Here is a 20,370-nt window from a genome sequence, read left to right as displayed (position 1 = left end):
AGCTTCGGATCAGCTGATGTTAATATTTTTTCTTGTTTTTTTTTTTTTTTTTTTAACAGAATTTAAGCCATTACAAGGAATCTACCAAAGCGGCTTTTATGAACATGATTTTACTTAATATACTATATAGACCATAATTGAAACTTTTTAGCCCTCAAACTGTTGTTTTATTTATTTATTTGAAAATTGGGTCGAGCAATGTACAGCTAAACTGACATTTGTCAAGTACCAAGCACAGTCAAACCGGCCGGCTCGAAAGTGTTTAGAATCTAAACCAAAATAGAAGTGAATTCGTGTAAACATTGCGCAAACAAAAACATATAATTACATACACATACACACACACACATTTGCATGTGATACACCCTCACAGCGTTGTCCTTGTGCCACATTGGAGCGCGCAGCCACACACACACACTTGCTGCTTGTTTGCTGTGGCACAAATCTATGGCGCTACACCCTTGTGAGCTGTCTCTTATACACATCTAGATGTGTATAAGAGACAGCACATACACACACACACATTTGCATGTGATACACCCTCACAGCGTTGTCCTTGTGCCACATTGGAGCGCGCAGCCACACACACACACTTGCTGCTTGTTTGCTGTGGCACAAATCTATGGCGCTACACCCTTGTGAGCGTGGCTTGCTCATCGTCGGCATTTTATCGAATTAAATTTATTGTCTGTCGGCGCACGCCAACAAAACATGCCAAGTAAGCGCGAAATCACCGAAGCACCCTCAATTCGTAAGCGCTTACGGACTTATACGAGTTGTTATACTAACTGCACTTATTTCCACTACACGCACACATACACATATATGTATTTACATGTGTGTCCATTGTACTAAGTCACTAAGTGCAGCAGCTTTAAGGTTCAAGTCAGTTCATTTGCAGTTAGCCAGCGTTTCTATGCAACCACAACGCCAGCCCCCCGGCTACCCCTCTCCTGGAGATTGTGGGTTTTATATGCAAATCATTCGCGTTGACCATCAACTATAATTTCTTCTATTTCAGCACATTTATTTTATTCGCACGTATGTATATGTGTGACAGCCATTTATTTTATTTTGTTGCTGTTTTTGCGTTTGTAGTCTCGGTTTCGGTGTCGATTCTAATTCTGGCTTTTATATTCACATTAAAATGGCAATAAAGTAAATGGAGCTTCGCCGCTTGTGTGTTCTATGCACCTGTAGCCAATGTCCTGCCACCACCTGTCTCTGCAACGCCCCCTCACATGCTCACCTGGGTCCACAGCAGTATTTAGGCTACCGGCTAACTGCTGGCAGGCAAGCGATTGCAATCAATTTGTTCGCATTTGCATGCCAAGTTTTAATGCAACAAAATGCCAAAGCATTAAATTGAATTCGTATTTATTTAGGTTCCATTTCTCCTTTATTCTATTTTTTGCCATTTGTTTTGTGTTGTTGTGGTATTTATTCGCTTTTTGGGGTCATGTCGTTCATAGTTGTGGGTGAATAGCATTTAACAATAACAAATGGACAGAATTTTTTGTTGTCACTCGGCAGTGGCACGCACGCAACGTTTCTTCAAAGAATATAATAGTGGATATATATGTGATTTTTAAACCGGAGCGAATAATTAACAAGTAAGGAAGGGCTAAGTTCGGGTGTCACCGAATATTTTATACTCTCGCATGATAAAGTGATAATCGAGATTTCATTATCCGTCATTTACATATTTTTTATTYTGCTGTAAATTAATTAGATTAGATCAATTTGTGTACTTTGAGTATTGAATTGTATTTTCATTTATTTTAATTGCATTGAAAAGTTATAGTCCGATCACGACAATTTTTCACAGGGGATACCTCAGCTCAAATACCGTATTTGTATAAAGTTTTATTCCGCTATCATCATTGGTTCCTAATGTATATATTATACAGAGAAGGCATCAGATGTAATTGTGAACCGATTTCACCCATATTTCGTACATGTCATTAGGGTGTTAAGAAAATATTACATACCGAATTTTATTGAAATCGGTCGAGTACTTCCTGAGATATGGTTTTTGGTCCATAAGTGGGCGTCGCCACGCCCATTTTCAATTTTTAAAAAAAGCCTGGGTGCAGTTTCTTTCTGATATTTCTGATTGATAAAATTTAGTGTTTTTGACGTTTTTCGTTAGTCGGTTAACACACTTTTAGTGATTTTCAACATAMCCTTTGTATGGGAGGTGAGCGTGGTTATTATCCGATTTCTTCCATTTTTGAGCTGTATATGAAGATGCCTGAAGGAAACGACTCWATAGAGTTTGGTTGACATAGCTGTAGCAGTTTCCGAGACATGTACAAAAAACTTAGTAGGAGGCGGGGCCACGCCCACTTTTCCAAAAGATTACGGCCAAATATGCCCCTCCCTAATTCGATCCTTTTTGCTAAATTTCATTTTAATATCTTTATTTATGGCTTAGTTATGACACTTTATAGGTTTTCGGTTTTCGCCATTTTGTGGGCGTGGCAGTGGGCCGATTTTACCCATCTTCGAACTTAACGTTCTTATGGAGCCAAGAAATACGAGTACCAAGTTTCATCATGATATCTCAATTTTTACTCAAGTTACAGCTTTCACGGACGGACGGACGGACGGACAGACGGACAGACAGACATCCGGATTTCAACTCCACTCGTCACCCTGATCATTTTGGTATATATAACCCTATATCTGACTCTTTTAGTTTTAGGACTTACAAACAACCGTTATGTGAACAAAACTATAATACTCTCTTTAGCAACATTGTTGCGAGAGTATAAAAATTAAACAATATATATATAGTAAAGATATATTCTATTGTTTAAAAAATATCATATATTAGTTATAGGTTATAAAATGTCGATTTTTAGGAATTAAAACAAAAAACTACTGTAAGAATTGTTATAAATTTTCAAAAGAATATTTATACATATTTTAAAAATATGTACACAATTGAATTAAAAAAAAAATATTAAAAATTTTTTAAACTACCCGCGTTCTTAGGAGATAAAAAATCTTCCACTCCTTACCTAAAAAAAAACACTTATGTGGAAGATAGTGTTCCACAATAGAAAAAAAAAACATATAAAAGTTGAAATTTTTTTATTATTATTATTTTTTTTTTTGTTTTTTTTTGTATTTCATAATACAAGTCAACTTGCAATACAAGTGGGTTAGAACCATTTGATTACCACATTTCATAGCAGTAGAATCATTCTAAAATGAGATGAATGTTGCTCATACGCCATGTTACCCCGACTCCATCAAGCTGGCAGCCAAATATGCTAAACATTAATTAATACATTAAAACAGGTCTTTTATTACAAACAGATTTTTATTTTGCTTTGCTCTTTCTGCATTTAAGTGGCATTTCTCAAGATCTTCCGGCGAGGCATTTCAGCTTTGACCGGTGTTTTGCATTGAAACTGGCTTAGAGCATCGCCGGCGCCAAGCACCCACATCTGCTATCAGCCGCTACGCTTTGAGCTCTTTCGTACGTCTGTCTTAGCTAAACCTGTTTATGATGAAGAATTGCCATTGCATGTTTACATGTGTGTGTGTGTGAGCAGTTATAAGAGCGTACAACAGCAGCTGGCTGGAGTTGGATTCAGGTCAACAGTGCTTTTTAATTATTTCATGGGCACTTCTACATAAATAATAAAGCATGCATTGAAAACGAATGATGCGTACTTGCTTGAGTGTGGATATACATACAATTAATTAATAGTACTTTCTAGTAAAAGAGAAATATTTGCATAAAATGTTTGAAAGGAGATCTAGAAACGGGTATAAAAAAATTATTACTGAAGGGAAAAGTGCAGGAAATTTGCTTTTATCTGCATTCACGTATTAGATTTGAAACACTTTTATGTTAGCTTATGTCTAGGTTATCCCATTTTTTAAATTTGATATCGAAATTTTTAATTATCGAATTATCGATAACTTTTATCCAATTTTAAATATACGATATGCAATCGTTTTGTGGGGAAATATCTATAGTTTATCCGCATCAAATTATTTATATAGATATGTTCATCGAATTATCGATAAATTTTAAATAAAACCGTCACAGAGAGAGTTTGACAAAAGTTTCAAGATTTCCATTATTTTCATTTCTTTCGAATATCCTCATGGTATAGATATCCTACTTTAGCCTTGTTATCTTAGCCGACGAGCCTATAGATATATATCGATCAATTCGATATAAATAGTAGCAGACTCAAGCCGAAATTTGACCCAAACTATTTATGAGCCGACTTTTATATATTTTGGTCATAGCACGAATCCATATTTGTTTGTTTTACAATTTTGACAACAGAAAAGAATCACACGGAAGCAACTCTAACAAGTCCAGTGACTAAGTAATGAGTCACTTTCATCCTTGGCCAAAAAAATGCAGCACGGTCATACATGACGCTGCAGTCAAAACTTTAAACAAAATGAGAGATATTGAAAACCTACGCTATCTCTCTGATATCATGTTTTCGACGGCTTGACGATTTAAGCAAATTTTTTTCCATGGTAAAAATCGCGTCATCAACTAACAGATGCCAATCACAAACTATTTGACTTATGAAGATCAAATCTCTCACGGACATAAAAAAGGGTTTTATCAATCTATAAAAAGTATTTACCGATTCGTTTTGGGCGCGCTATTTAAACCAGGTCCAGTTTGGCTCAGATTTGTTCGTTAGTATATAATCCATATATAATTAGAAAATAATGCAAAGTATATCGATATACATTTTTCATTTACTCATCCCAATATAAGCACAAATATATCGCTCAAAGTGTCAACAGTCGCCACTTTGTATTTCTTCTTCATTGTCAATTTAAATTCAGCGCACATCTATTATTTACATATACAGTACGTGCTGATATAATTGTATCTAAGTACATATGTTATCTTGCTTTGATAGACAGGAGGGAATGCTGACCTTGTGATCTCTCGTGTTGGCACACTTCACTTTTATTTTCTATCGAGCATTATAAATTCACAATCACTTTCGATTCCTAGAATTCTTGAATGTGTTTCAATAAATCGAATGAAAAACGAAGACTAGTGAGACAGAATTTTCTATATAGTTCTAAATGCAAATAAATAATAAATTTATTTACTTTTTTGTTTAAAAATATTAATAAAATTAATCTTTATTAAAAATTTTTCGCTCAAATAATTCAAAGTTGGTGAGTGAACACTGACTACCACTCTTTCTACTACAGTTTTCCAGGAGGGTATCTGCAGATACAGAGAGAGAGAGAGAGAGCTTTCTTAAAGTCACACTGAACTTAGCTCTAAGCTAAAATGATTTAACAAAATCCTAAATACTAAAATCTCAAAAACAAATTTCTTCAAAAACATTAATGCTAATTCCGACTAATTCTGGAGATGACGCAAATCTTGGAAAAAAAATATAAGATCAAAAAGAAAAGTACATATTATGGATTCAATAATCTGCTTTGGATGTTGAACAATACCAAAAGCTCCGTCAGTATCAGGTAGGACCTCTCCGACTACATCAATCCACTGCTGGAGAAAATGTTATATTTCGAGCTGCAAAACTGAACCGAGAAGACACAATCTTTTATAAGAGTGTTCAGCTGTTGGCGTACACCCATGACATCGATACCATAGCTGCGCCGCTGCGTTACATCTACTTGCTCCAACTTTAAAAAAGAAGCGTAGAAAATTAGTCTGGTAATAAACAAGTGCACGACGAAATATCTCTTGTCATCAAACAAATAGTCGTCCCAGATAATTTCGTCTATCTTGAAGCAGCATTAACACCAACAACAAAGTCAGCTTCGAAATCCAATGCAGAATAATTCTTGCCAACAGGTGCTACTTTGGAATGAGTAGGCAATTGAGAAGTAACGAACAAAGATCACTTTCTACAAGTCAAGAGGCGCAATAGCAACGCCGAATACCGCAGTCGATGTCATTATGATGTGTACGAGATAAACGATGATATTGACATAGCTCAGAAAGCGGATAAGCTGGTTAGGTTATGTCGTCCGAATGGATGAAAACAGTCCAGCTCTGAGAGTATTCGAGACAGTACCCGCCGAGGGCAGCAGAGGAAGAGGAAGAGTTGCACTCCATTGAAAAGACCATATGTGTAAAATTCTGGCCTTGCTTGGAATTTCCATTTGTTGCGAAAAAAGCAACGACTGGCGCATTGTTATTAACTCCGTTATAATCGCGTAAGCGGTGTAAGGGTCCAAACGAGTTCTCTGTTAACGATCAGTACTAGTCGGTCAATGTTTAAACTTCAAAAGTAATTTTCCAATCAAAGAGCTTCCGGTAAAACTTGTTCTAGTTTTCGAAAATGACACATGGCGGATAGAAGTAGAAGCTCGTACTTAAAGCATTTTTTATACTAGTACTACGTCTTATGACTATCCTCTCGATACAAGCGCTTCGAAGGTAAAGTCTTTGGCTGTTATTAACCTTTAATTGAGCAAGAAGTTGCCGTGCTTGTTGTTAGTGGTAAAAAATCCCTGGCTGCCGTACTGACATACATACTTGCATGTATATATGTATACAAATATATACAAATATATAAATTGTTACATAGAAGCAGGAAATGGTAAACGGTAAACGTCCTTACATCCATGTTTATCTTTGTAATATGTGTAATATATAAACCTTTGTTGGCGACTTAATTTTTTTTCTCCCTCTTTACACCCGAACCATTTGTATATGACATATATATACATATATATCACGATCAGGTGCTCTTGACGAGCAACGACGCCGTCGCCGCCGAAGGTCTCTAGCCAAAAAGCCACTCTAATATACACGTTGACGCCGCTCAATAGTCAAAAAGGCCAAAAGCAGACAACAACATCAACGCGTTGTAAAAACAAATGAAGCGAAACGAAGACATCAAACGATCAACAACAATAACAACGACAACGCAAACATTGGTCGACTTTGGTATGCAAAAGACTGCAAGAAGCTGATCAAAAATGGCAAAAGCGAAAATTCGAGAGCGACCGAAGAGAGTGAGTGCGGAGACAGAGCCAACAAGCACCGGCAAACAAATGTGATGACGTCTGACACTGCATTTGAAAAGTATGTTTACATGCATGTGTGCGTGTATGTGTGTATTTGTGCGCAGTTGTGGTTGTGACAACCTTTAGGACGCCAAAATGAGTTGAAATGCGCACAACAAAAACTAAAATAGAGGCGCCCGCCGCTGCACAGGTATAAGGGGCGCTACAAAGTAATTTTTTGTTTGTGTATGAGTATGTGTCTATCTGTGTAAAGATCTGCGCGATTGCAGCTACACTGTACACATGTGTGTGCACGCTTTGTGCTTTGATTATTTGCATTATTGTTGTTGTTTTGGGCACTTACAACAATTAGGAAGGCACATGTGTGTATGTATGTGTGTCAGTTATATTTATTTATTGTGCGCTTTTTTTCTCTTAGTTTTCGATATTATTACTACTGTATATACACACATACATACATAGCTACTTTTGACATTGCCTTAATGCAGCGACTGCGCTGCTGGCGTCAACTGCGTCGTTGTTCAAATCAGTTCAGCTTGGCTTGGAGATTTTTTAGTTTGGCAGTTTTAGTTTTAATTGAAGCTCAACTCTAGTCGCACACACAAATGAGATGTTAATAAAGTGTTGAATGTGGAAGAAGACGTGGAAATTAAGTCTCAAAGTGTCGAAGTGGTACACATACACACACGATTATATTTACGCGTAAAAGAAACGCTAAACGGTATGCAATGTTAGTTGAGTGGTGCGGTTGTGTCTACATACATACATACACACATGTATAAATTGCTTGAAAATACATTAAATCACAAAAGAAGGTTAATTAGTGTAACAAGAAAAAACGAAAAATAACAAAGCAGAAAAATAAGCCAAAAAAGTATCAAAAAATACCAGAAAACGAGAAAATACAACAAAAAAGTACAAAAAGTTGCTAAAGTTATTCCCAAAGTGGTAATTTCGAGACACTTGTGTGTAGTGTGGCAAAAAAAACATTGCATGCAAAGAAACCTCTTTATAAACCATAAACAAAGCATCTCTTTTATTGCGTGTAAAGTGTTAAGTGTGTCCATTTATTTGTTTTTCTATCAATTCTTCACTGATATAGACTAGTTTTGGCAAGCTCTAGTAATTGACATTTGGAGCTTGAAATTTCCAACTCACTATTTGACAACGATTTAAGGCCTCGAAATACAAAGGTCTCTTATTTTGTAGAGCGATCGTGTCTAGGCCGGTGTTTTCAAGCCCTTTGAGACACTTGTTTTCCCAAATATAACATAAATTGTATCAGTAGATCTTGTTTCTTATAAAATACTACGTTGGTTAAAACCCCAACTAACTGGCAAGCGCCACCCCCCAAATAGAACTTAAAGTTTACAAGCAGCTCATACTACTTACTGAACTCGCCCTGTGTATTCAAAATACGACATAAAAAAAAATCAGCAACAGTTTTTCTTATAGAATGATCCTTTTGGTCTTCCCATATTTATCAACGACACCCTTTGTTTTCTAAGAACATCAGCAACTACTCTAACTACTCCTACTGCTTATAAAATACTTTTCTGTTCACTTTCGTTTTATAATATGTTATCACAAACTGTACCAGCAGTTCACGTTTTTATAAACGGCACCCTGTAATAAATCATAAACTGCACTAGCACTTTTAAATTATCTGCTTAATTAATAGTTTTTTGGTCTCTTTTGATACTATATATCCAAAATAGTATTAGCTGTTCGAATTTGTATTAAAGGCGCCCTGTATCCTCCAAATAATTTTTTCCTTTATTTTATTAAAAATGGTACCAGCAGTTTTCATTTGCACAAATGGCAACCTGTATCCTCAAAATACTTATTAGAGGTTACCCGCACTTTTAAAGTCATATGAAATGACTCACTCATGTCCCCAGATACATCACAATCAGCAACAAAAGTTCTTATCACCCAACCAACGGCACCCTGTATTTTCCATATACCTTGCAAATTGTTTAGGCAGTTTCAAGTGCTTGTAAAATAACCGTACGAGTAACTAGTTTTGTTTACAAGAGGCACCCTGTATTTTCTAAATTCCTAGTAAAATTATCTAAGAACTCATAAAACATTATCTTTGTCTCTACAGATTTTACGCAAACTGTATTATATATTCTTATTGTCCACAAACGGCACCCTGTATCCCCCTAATCCATAAAAGTAAGTAATAAAATCTATTAATGCTCTTAAACGACGCCCAGTATCATTCGAGCTCAAAAAAAACAGAAGCTGTTGTTGCTAATATATGGCACCCTATATATTCCTAAGACCTCAAAAAGTATATGAGTTGCTTATGAATTGCTCCCGACTACATCAAACGCTGTACCGGTAACTATGCCAAGCTGTACTCATAAGCCTACAACAAATACGTAAAAGCATCGCATAACTACACCCACAATATCCATTACTTTATGTACATCACGTTCGCACTATCCATTTACGTTGGTGTTGTTGTTCTTGTTGTCCGACATTTGCGCCCTACACAAATCTCATGCAATCAATCAGCAATGGCTCATATAATGTCAGTCGCAACACAACAACTCATGGCAACAACAAAATATACGCAAATTAGAGTGCCACGAAAGTAAGTAACGATGATGAGCGATTTTATCGAACGTCATAATTGTTGCATACCACATGCAATTGTTAAAGCAAATTATTTTCGTGAAGGCAATCATCTATCCGCGAACACAATCTATCAATTGATACCTAACCCCTGATGTACGAGCCCGCATGGATGAAAATGACCGTTGGTCCGTTGAATGTGCGCTGTGGTCGGGCGTCACGCTTACGCCGCACAACTCGTTGTTTTGATAAATATCTTTTATAACGCCAGGTAGCGGCATTGTGACCACGAATTCGATGTGCAAGTTCACTTCCAATTTCGTATGCTTTTAGTTTCATTTGAAGCATGCAACTAGCTAGCCATAACAGTACGCATACGAAACGCTTTTCAGTGCGTCAACAGCAAACACGACAACTGCAACAACTATCACCAACGCAGTTACGCCGCGGCCGGATATTTGTACAGCGGTTAGATGTTGCAAACGTTGCACCTCTCAATACAAGTGCAAACAACCGTAAGCAAAGCATAACAGTGATGAACGGTATACTTAAGTTTAAGTGATCCTCACGAGTGTAAACACGAAGCCAAAACAAATTGGTATTCACCACAGTAGTGTCGCTAGTAAACATTTATCTGAACCATTAGTAATTGTTAGCAAAAGAAATAAAATGAAATCGAAATGAAGTCATCTTCGTGGTGACCCTTATAAATCCAAAAGCGATACGAATGGATATTCATTAAGATACGATTTGCAAAAATATTTTCTAAAATGATATTTTCGGTCATGGTGAAGTTCGAAGCTGATTACGCGATTTATTTATTGCCTGCCAATTCCAGACAGGTTCCTCTCTACCTTGTATTTCTAGCGGAGCGGAGGTCTTCTTCTACTTTTGCTTCCCCCAACGGGTATCCAAAGCTGGAGTGTGTTTATCCATTCGGACGATATGATCTAGCCAGCTAAGCCACTATCTCTTAATTCGCTGAACTATGTCAATGTCGTCCTAAATCTCGTACAGCTCATCGTCCCATCGACTGCGATATTCGCTGTTGTCAATGCACAAAGGAACATAAATCTTGCGCGAAATATTTCTCTCGAAAACTCGTAACGCCGACTCATCATATAACAGGACGCGGATAATGAGTGACTTCTAGAACTTGGTCATTGTTCGTCGAGAGAGGACTGTACTTCTGAATTACTAACATAGTCCCAAGTACTACGCGTTGGTTATTTTGCTTTGGATTTGCAACTGAAAGCCCACGAAGACCTGCATTTCAAAACTTTTAATGTCCAGACCCCCTGTAGTCACATGTTAGCAAGATATTCGTTTTTACTTTGTCTTGGGATGGTTTTTTTAATTGCCGAGTATCAACTAACAGTTTCCAGTGTCACCTAGAGAGTTTTTATTTTTTCAATGTTCACCAACTATTTTGAGGTTAGACTGCCAAATATTAGACAATCAGCGGTACTACTAGCGGCACTAGGAGCTGGCTGCGGCTACTATTCAGATGGTCCATGCATTGAGTCTATCTTTCTATCATTTGTTCGAACATTTCAAAACGGTATTGTCGGCATCTCTTGACCTTAAATCTTTATGTCTAACACATGGTCTTGGTGGCCAATCGGCCGGCACAAAACTTGAAAGTATCTGTTCACCGAAGTGTTCTCTCAACAAATCCATTGACTGATGCTATGTGTGCGAACTGGTGCCGTCTTGTTAAAGCCATATATCACCGAGATCACAGGCTTCAATGTAAGACATCAAATAGTCAGTTATCATGGCGCGAAAATGGTCGCCATTGACGGTGACGTTCTCACCGGCCACTATGGACCGATTACCGACCCACAAATCACACAGAACTGTTGTGTTTTCTCTCTTCAGTTTACTCTTCATCGCAAATGCGGCAGTTTTCCTTATTTACATACCCATTAAGTCAGAAATGGGTCTCATCGCTGAACAAAATTTGGCTTAAAATGTCGATCTTCTGCGAACTTTTTAATAGGCCACAGAGCCAGCCATGTCATTTGGGAAGTTCGACCGGTTTTCGTATGCATTGTCAGTTACGGCTGCTATATTTTCTCCCCTGCTTGCTGGAAGTGGTCTATCCAATAATGGATTTTCCTGATGAAATACCTAACAATACTGAACAATAATAAGAAGACAGCTTGACACGACTAACGATGATCCGTGAAAAAAGTTCCTCTACTTGGATCACCATTTATCCATACCTTATTTGATTCAAGCCGCGATTGGGATCAGCTTAAGCGGAGGGGATTTTTCTAATTACTTCGGAAACTCTAACATTATCTCGGATATTTTCTTACCAATCCAATGTCTGTTTGATGGGAAAATTGTTCAAATCTTCAATCTTCAATATAGTTGTGCAGAGACTTTCTTCTCAAAAAACATTTGTTTCTCTTTGTTTCATAGTGATTTTTTCATAGTTTTACTTCTTCTCCCTTTTCCATTATGCTTTATGTTATTATCAGTTTTCTTTTATTTGTTTGGCTTTTCATATTTTTATTATCTACTCTGTTTGTCGTCCACCTCTTTGTCATCGCCGAGAAGCACGTCTGTTTGAGTCATTTATTTATCTTTTCGCTAAGTCTTCCACTTTACACCTTTTCAATTTATGCACACATACTATATATACATACCTTGACAATGTGTTAACCCAGAGTTTTAAAAGTAAATAAAAACTACGAAATTTATTTGTGTATTTGCAACCGTGAAATTAATACGAAATTCCGCAATTACAAGTGTTTTAACGGTGTTTGAATTACCACGCAGATCTTCGCTAACAAATAAAGTGCTTTCTAGAAATTACCAAATCGGACAAATATATAGAAAAAGTGAATATTTAATAACTGAATCATAAAGCAAAGTAAATCCATAAAATCGCGTTTACAATCTTCATTCTTTCTACAAAACTTCTACCTCCTCATTTTACCAGCATTCTATTTAATTGTCTTCTCTATTTCATCTTAGAATTTATGTTTACATATCTACATGCATACATACATATACATATAGTACTCGTAGTGCAAACGTAGTTCACGTAGTAAATTCATATCTGTGTTTTTGTGTGTGTGTAAATTATTTGGTGACATTCTAAGTCGGGCAACTTTAGTAACTTTTCGCCATTCTGTTATCCCTGCTGCTTCCTCATGACCACAGCAAAAATTGCCAAGAGTCTCTTCCCCGGCCCGATACCTTGGTATTCAACGAAGATGTTCCATTGGTCATTGATCGTCAGCTTGTTGGGTTTGCTGACAGCTGCGCTGGGCGCCTATTGCGGCTGGTTCCTGTTCCCCAACATTGTCGATAAGAAGGTGGAAGAGGTGAGTATGAGTTGCAAGTTATCGTAGTCATGCACATGTATATGTTTTGCCTATTATTATTGGAACCATCACGAACGTTATCCCTTCAGCTGATAAAATGTTCTGGTATTTGGTTTTATAAAGTAGTTGTAATCACATATCGAATTATAATTCCAACGATTCCGGTTATAAATAATGTGAGAGTATTCAGTAGCTATTGACTATGTGATTAAAAGATCACATTGAGATTCATTCTTATTTGATTGGATATAAGAGACTTTCTGAAGAAAAGGAATATATATTTAAGCGCTTTTCTGGGGTATGTATCCTTAAAGGCAACGAGTAAGGCCGAACTATATATATATATCTCAGCAACCCTTCTTTGTTAAGTTGACTGAAATGAAAGATTGAATAGGATTATATTTAAATCTAGTCAAGACTAGACAGAGGTTTAAACTCCTATTTTTCTGGCATTCATGGAACGGATAACGAGTGTTTTTTAGACGTATGATTTACAATGAGGCCATCATTTTTTCGGACTTTGTCTTTTTCACAGCTGTTACTTGATTTAACCTCATTTTGATTACATAATTAACAGACTTACTTCGAAACAAATGGGACCAAAAAGTTGGTGAAATAATCAGGAAGTCATTGTTGAAATGACATTACATCCTCAAAAAATCAGTGTTTGGTGCGTTCTAAGCAGATCAAAGGGGATCATCAATATGTACCATATTTATTCCAAATTGAATCCAGTGATTATGTACAGTCAATGGAGAACAGTATAAATGTCATTATTAAAGATTTTTTCATGCGTGAACTCTTCCTCCAAGTTGATGGTTGCAACATACAGCATACAGCTAACGAAACGATCAATTTACTGATGGCAATTTTTGGTGAGGACTACGTACATAGATAAGCCCTATACAGACCACATGCCATGGCACGCGTTGCGGCACGTTGTTGCTGACATACGTACAATCGCAGCAGTCAGTTGCAAAAAATCATTTTTGAAACATAAAGGCGAACCGTTATTCTTACAATAAAGCTAAATTATTGTATAATATTTTCTTGAAAAATCACGTCTAAACAACACTCTTTATTTGAATATGAATCCATGTAATTTTACTCGATTCAATTAATTTCTTGGTTTGTCGTGATCAATGAGCCTCAATCTAACTACAACTCGTGGTAATTGATGAGTTTCACTACTGATCACTGTTTAAAGCCCACAGTTTTGCGAGTCATTTAGCCCTAGCATATTGATAAATTCCAATATACTCTCAGCTGCTATTGAGGCGATGTGATCCCTATTTGGAAACATGTTTCCAAGGGTCTATATCCCACGCCTACAGACTGCTGTGTTTTTGGGTGTTCTGGAGTTGCCGCAGAACCGACAATTTTCACATGAAACTAGGCCCATGTTGTTGCCTGCTTCTGCCCATTCCTTCATTCTTGCGGAGCTGCTACTTGATGGTATGAGACCGACGGCAATAATGGTTACGGTCTGATAGACTATTCAGCTATTCGACACACTCCTAAACTAATAACAATTTGATCTCGTACGCAAAGATCGTTTTAAGTGCCGCTTAACTGTCGCTAAGTACAGCAATACGTTCGTTTCAATGGTTGCGTTGGTCGTTTATATCTACGCACTGACTTAAAGCAAAGACCCCTGTTTGAAATATGGTCGAAAATCTTCCCAGAGATATGGACAGTTTGGTACATGGTCCAGCGACTCCTGCATCAATTCCCTCCGAAATTTGCGAGCCGGCGGGGTACTACTTAAATCTAATATCCCTAGGCAGTAACATTTCATGCAGCCATAATGCTAAGGGTAGCCTGGAACTTCTTAATGAAGTCTGCACTTTTGGTAATGCTCTCGGGAGAAGAGAAAGTGATATTTCGTCACGTATGTGCTGGGAAGAGATTACCTTACTTACCTCTGCCAAACCCTACTGCTGTCATTTATAACCGTGTGTGTTTGGTTACCTGACACATTTTTTACGTGAAGCGGTGTGAGTTTCTGCATGACTTAAGCGCCACTATCGGACATCTGCGCAACGCACCCGAAAATTTTTATTACTACAGTGTCCAAAAATATGCTGCGGTTGCGCATACTCATCTGTCGTGAAAACAGAAATTGAAGCAGTCGGATCTTTAAGCATGCAGACAGTTAACCATGTACAAAATAGTGCATATATCAGAACAATATAAGGACTTGGGACCAGCTTTATAATTTTCAACTGAGGACAGATCAAAAGTTAATATGATCAGAAAACATTTGAAGAATGAGTCGGATATTTGATCTCGTCTGTTCTTGTTTTGATGGTAGATTTAATATTTAGGTAACATTCCTTTCACAAAATATTTTTTGGCTAAGTACCCAAATGACAGTTCAACCAAATACCTCGATTTTCTAATCTTACTTCAGAAATTAAACATACTACTACATAAAATTGTAAGATGGATTTTTCGATTCGGTAATTTTAAGTGATACTACTGTTAATGACGTCGAAATATTCATTAGTATATGAGATACGTGTCGTTTTGTGAGACTCTAAAAATGAATTCTTCGGTTTTTTCTTTGTCTAAATTTATTAAACAAAGAAGTGCGATAATGAACCCTCTCATACTGAACATTTCTCTACATTTTCAACTAATATCGTGCCGCAACCACCGCATTCGCCTGATTTACCTTCGTGTACTTTCTGGATATTCAGCAATTTCATATGACCACTTCGAGGACACCGTTTCGACTCAATTGAGGATAAAAAAGCTGAATCGAAGAAAGTTCTGATGGCCAACACAACGGAGAATGTCTTATGATGACTGGAAAATTCGTTGGCATCAGGGTATTGCAGCGGGAGGGGATTACTTTGAAGGAGATGAAATAGACAAAATTCACCTTTCAATTTGATCACAGAAGTATGACCAGAAAATATCATTTCCCTATATTTTGCTAAACAGAGCTGAGGTAATTTGGAGTAATGTCAACCTCATTAAAATTCCCTGCAAGTAGCTGAGTATTTACATTAAAGACTAGTTAAGGATTTATAGAAAAGGGACACCTACTATCTTCTATGATCAATCGCTCGATGAAGTGGATCTGATCCCTCTTCTAACTATGAAGAAAACTAAATGCTTAGTGAATATATATGAACTAAGTATTCGTTTCTAAATATTTTTCATTACTTTCCCCCTATTTATTTTTCCAATACGTTGAAGACTTTGTAAGTCCATATTCTCAAAGTTAATCAACAACAAATCTTTTCAACAACAAGTGCAATCCAAAGTTCAACGATTTCGCCGATTAAGTGTGAGTTAGGTCAGCTTAATTAGTTCAGATCTAAAAAAAGAATAAAAATGTTTATCTATCCATACAGACATACATTTAGCGAGCATCAAAAGACCATTAACCAGCGAACAAAAAACCATTTAGCACTACAAATACCAAAATAACAGTTTTTAACAAAAAATATAAAAATTGGACGAGATTACTTTTAACCTCTATAAAATCTTCTCTCCGGTGGCCTCACTTGGGCGAAGTTAATACAAGTGAAAAAAAGAATCAAGAATAAACGACCACGAGTCGATGCGATTGGACATTTTTTCGATACGACGAATACAACAACTATGCCTAGCGGCAACAATTAAGTTACACTTGTCGGCCGAAAATCACTAAAACTTCGCGAAATCTGATGTCAATGAAAAACATACAATTAAAGCGATAATAAAAAGACAGGTAAATCTTTAAAGAAAATAAAAAAAAATTATGGACGGGTAATTGGGAATGGCGGCGCTAAGTTTCTGCCGTAACTGAGCGGTGAGTGTGGCGAATAATGCGTCACAATAAAAACAATGCCGCAAATCTAATTGCAGACAATTCAAGGGCAACACCAGTGACAGTCATTAAAAGACTACAACAATGGAAATGGCAAACTAAATGATTAGCACAATTTAATCAAAACAAAATTCGCGTAAAAATGCGAACCAAACATACAATAAAAAATAAAATAAAAAAACGCATTGACAATGGCCCCAAAATTCACCATGCGTTGGAGTGCACATTTATTTATGTGTGTGTGTGTGTGTGTGAGAACCGTCAGTCTTCACGACAGAAGAAAAGCCAATTTCAAGCGCTACAACAATCGAAAATAAAACAAAAAGCCGCACGCCGCAATTCAAAGCAGCCAACAGCAGTCTAAATGCACAACCACAAAGCAAAAAAGCGCGTGGATGTTGCGCAACATATGTATGTTCCCAGCAACGTGTTGCTAACATTACCACGCCGCTTTTTTTAGCCGCGCTGCTAATTGTTGTTGGCACATTTGCCTTTTATGTGTTAATGTGCGCTTTGGGACGCTACCGAAACGTGCTAAAAATCTTGAATGGGAAAATGGCTGCAACAACAACAACGGCAAGTTATTGCTGTTATGAATAATCAGCAGCACTAACCTACAACAATATTTGTATTTTAATTAATTCTGTTTCGTGCTCTAACGCCAAGTGTGAAGAAAAGCCATTGAAAGAGACGCACGCGACACGCATGCGCACCTTGGCGAATTATGAATTTTGATTAGGTGGCTTATTTATACCTTAAGTAGATAGACAAAAATTGTATTCAGAAATAATTTTTGCTGCTAGCAAATGTATAAAGATTACTTTCTAAATAAGGATCGTTAACTTATGTATATAGATGAAAAAATATATATTTTCGCCCATATTTTGCTTCTTGGCCTAACTTTAAACCCACACCAAATGCGCAGTCCTTAATACTATCATTACACCCTGAACAGGGTATATTAAGCTTGCCACGAAGCTTGTAACACCCAGAAGGAAGCGTCGTAGATGCTATAAAGTATACATATATTTAAAAAATCAATATGTTGAGCTGAGTCTATTTACTCATGTCCGTCTGTCTGTCTGTCCGTCTGTATGTATATATACGACAAAGTCCCTCAGTTTTTAAGATATCCTTTTGCAATTTTGCAAACTTCTTTTTCTCTTCAAGAAGATGCTCATTTGTTGGAACTGTCGATATCGGACTACTATAACATATAGCTGCCATACAAACTGAACGATCGGAATTTAGTGCTGGTATAGAACATTTTGCATTTGACAAGATATATTCACGAAATTTGACACGGTTTACTGCTTAAGGTAACAACATTGTCTCCAAAAAAAATTGTGCAGATCAGACTACTATAGCATATAGCACCTGTAAAGGGTATATTAGCTTCGATGCAGCCCAAGCTAACGTGTTTCTTGTTAGTTTCAACTTCAACTTGTTGGCTATGTTTCTAGTTTTCCATTTTTGACCTACTTTCTTCTCGTTTTATAATTCCCTGAAGTTTTCAGCTTCATGGATCTCGACCCTCTTCGATTACCATTTCAAGAAACCTTTCTGATATTGTTAACAGAAATTTATCGAAATACACAATATGTGTAGATTCAGTTCAACAGTTCTTCTAAAGAGTAATCCATTCGTAGGTTCCCTACCTTTACTAATCATTTTTTTGCATTTATTTTTTGAAGATTATCTCTTTCAAATGTCGGCCGCGCCTACGTCTCAGAGCCCAAATTTCGATTATTCGTACGACTATTTCGACTTGCAACTGGCGAAGAACACGTGTGATGTTTTGCTGTAGTGAATCAAAGCGGGATTGTCCGCATAGAGTTTAGACTTTACAAATCTCCACAGGAAAAAGTCTAACGGTGTGATATAACATTTTGGTAACCAATCGACTGCCACAAAATGACAAATCATCTACTCACAAAGGATTCTCTAAATAAATAATTTGATTAATGCGATCTTTGGGAAACCAAATGTTGAGAGGTTACGAGCTTCAATTCTGCCATCGGCTACCATTCCACGGTAACGAACGCCTTTGAGGGTTATGTTCTCACCGCCATAATTTTTGAAAAAATATGAACCGATGATTCCAACAGCCCATAAGCCACATCAAACCATTTTCTTTTTCTGAATGTAATTTAATCTCTGCAGGATGCTCTTCGTCCCTAATGCGGCAATTTTGCTTTCATTGATCAAAATTTGGCTCGAAAGCGTAGAATCGTCTTGGAACTTTTCAAGAGCCCATAGATCGAAGCGTATGTATTTTGTACGCTTTCATTTTAAGAAATCGGCGTAAAATGCGCCAAGTCGTCCCATACGTCAGTTCTAATTACTGCGAACGGCGCCAAACCCACTCTCCACGGTCTTCGTGTTCAGTATCAGCTACGGTATATTCGGTCGAATATTATCCACTAATGAATGCTGGTTTCAAGTTGGATGATGATGTTGCGAACAATACTCTCTGTAGGCCGATTCTGTTAAGCATAAGTAAAGCGAAACGCTCGAAATACATTCTTTACCGAACTTGAATTATAAAATTGAACGATTTGTAAACGTTGTTCAGGCGTAAGTATTTCTACGATGAAATACCAAACAATACTGAATAAACATAGGATGACAGCTTGACATGGCTCACGCGTGATCTGCCTGAAAAGGGCTATTGAAATAAGTTCCTCTACTTGGATCACACGTAATTTCAATAGATAGAGATTAAATATCGATAAGTTCTATTTAAAAATATAAATATTTGACTGTTAAAGATATACCTGCTGTATTCTTTGTAATAGAATCTTACGAAAATAGTTCAAATCGTTTCACAACTTCTAAAACCTCTGAAGTGCGTTTAGCATCGTCTGCCTAGTCAATCCTTCTAAGCAATAGAAAATTTATGATAAATCCATTTTTTATAATCGGAAACTTCTCATTTGTTAGAATCGCCGATATCATGTCACTGGAGACATTTTTTTGACGAGATATCTTCACAAAATTCGCCTTAAGTTTTTCTTTAGGGCAACGGTATAATCACCGAATATAATGTTCATATCAAATCGTTACAGCATAGAGCTTCCATACAAACTGACCGATCTAAACCAAGCTAATGGTTTCGTTGCAGCCGAAGTAAACGTTTTTTATTTTCTACAGATTAAAAAATATTCACGAGTATATCCTTTTTATTATCTTATACTAATCTCCATGAGCTAAAGAAATCAGACCCGATTGATAGTTGAAAACCTTTACTCTTGTATTTGAAATACTAAACTAAGTTTTTGTACAACATTTTGAAGAAAATTTAAGACCTAAAAGTTTCAATTTATTCATATCCATAAAAATATATGTATGCACATGTACATATACTTTATTTACAGTAATTTGAATAAATTTGTGTAATATTCCTGTATTTTTCACTTTAAGGGAATTGTTTGACTTTTTAACTTTTTTTGAGAAAGTGTCACCTTCGGCTTCTTCAACTCTCAATTTGAATTGCGAGAGATTCAGCTGCTTGTTGCCTGAGGCAACATATTAAATACGAATGCTTTCATATTAAATACGAATTTCATAGGCATGCTGTTTTTTCACGCTCTTTAAAGTGTT

General features: G+C 36.7%; 1 protein-coding gene across 2 annotated transcripts in view; it reads left to right on the top strand.

The window, feature by feature from the left end:
• Positions 1-7,605: 7,605 nt before the first annotated feature.
• Positions 7,606-20,370, top strand: part of LOC108979026 (sensory neuron membrane protein 2) — a 60,419-nt gene continuing 47,654 nt past the window's right edge. Inside the window, exons 1-2 of one of the 2 annotated variants that reach the window (XM_018926985.1) lie at positions 7,606-7,738; positions 12,781-12,944. In XM_018926985.1, coding sequence (XP_018782530.1) covers positions 12,834-12,944 — 111 coding nt within the window. In that variant the 5' untranslated portion in view covers positions 7,606-7,738; positions 12,781-12,833. Of the gene's footprint in view, positions 7,739-12,591; positions 12,945-20,370 lie in introns of both variants that reach the window. The other variant, XM_018926975.1, reaches the window with a different exon arrangement.

This window comes from Bactrocera latifrons, unplaced genomic scaffold (assembly GCF_001853355.1).
Source record: "Bactrocera latifrons isolate USDA-ARS-PBARC rearing strain unplaced genomic scaffold, ASM185335v1 scaffold_1, whole genome shotgun sequence".
Taxonomy (NCBI): Eukaryota; Metazoa; Arthropoda; class Insecta; order Diptera; family Tephritidae; genus Bactrocera; species Bactrocera latifrons.
Note: the sequence above shows the minus strand (reverse complement) of the source record. Positions and strands in the feature narration are given on the sequence as shown.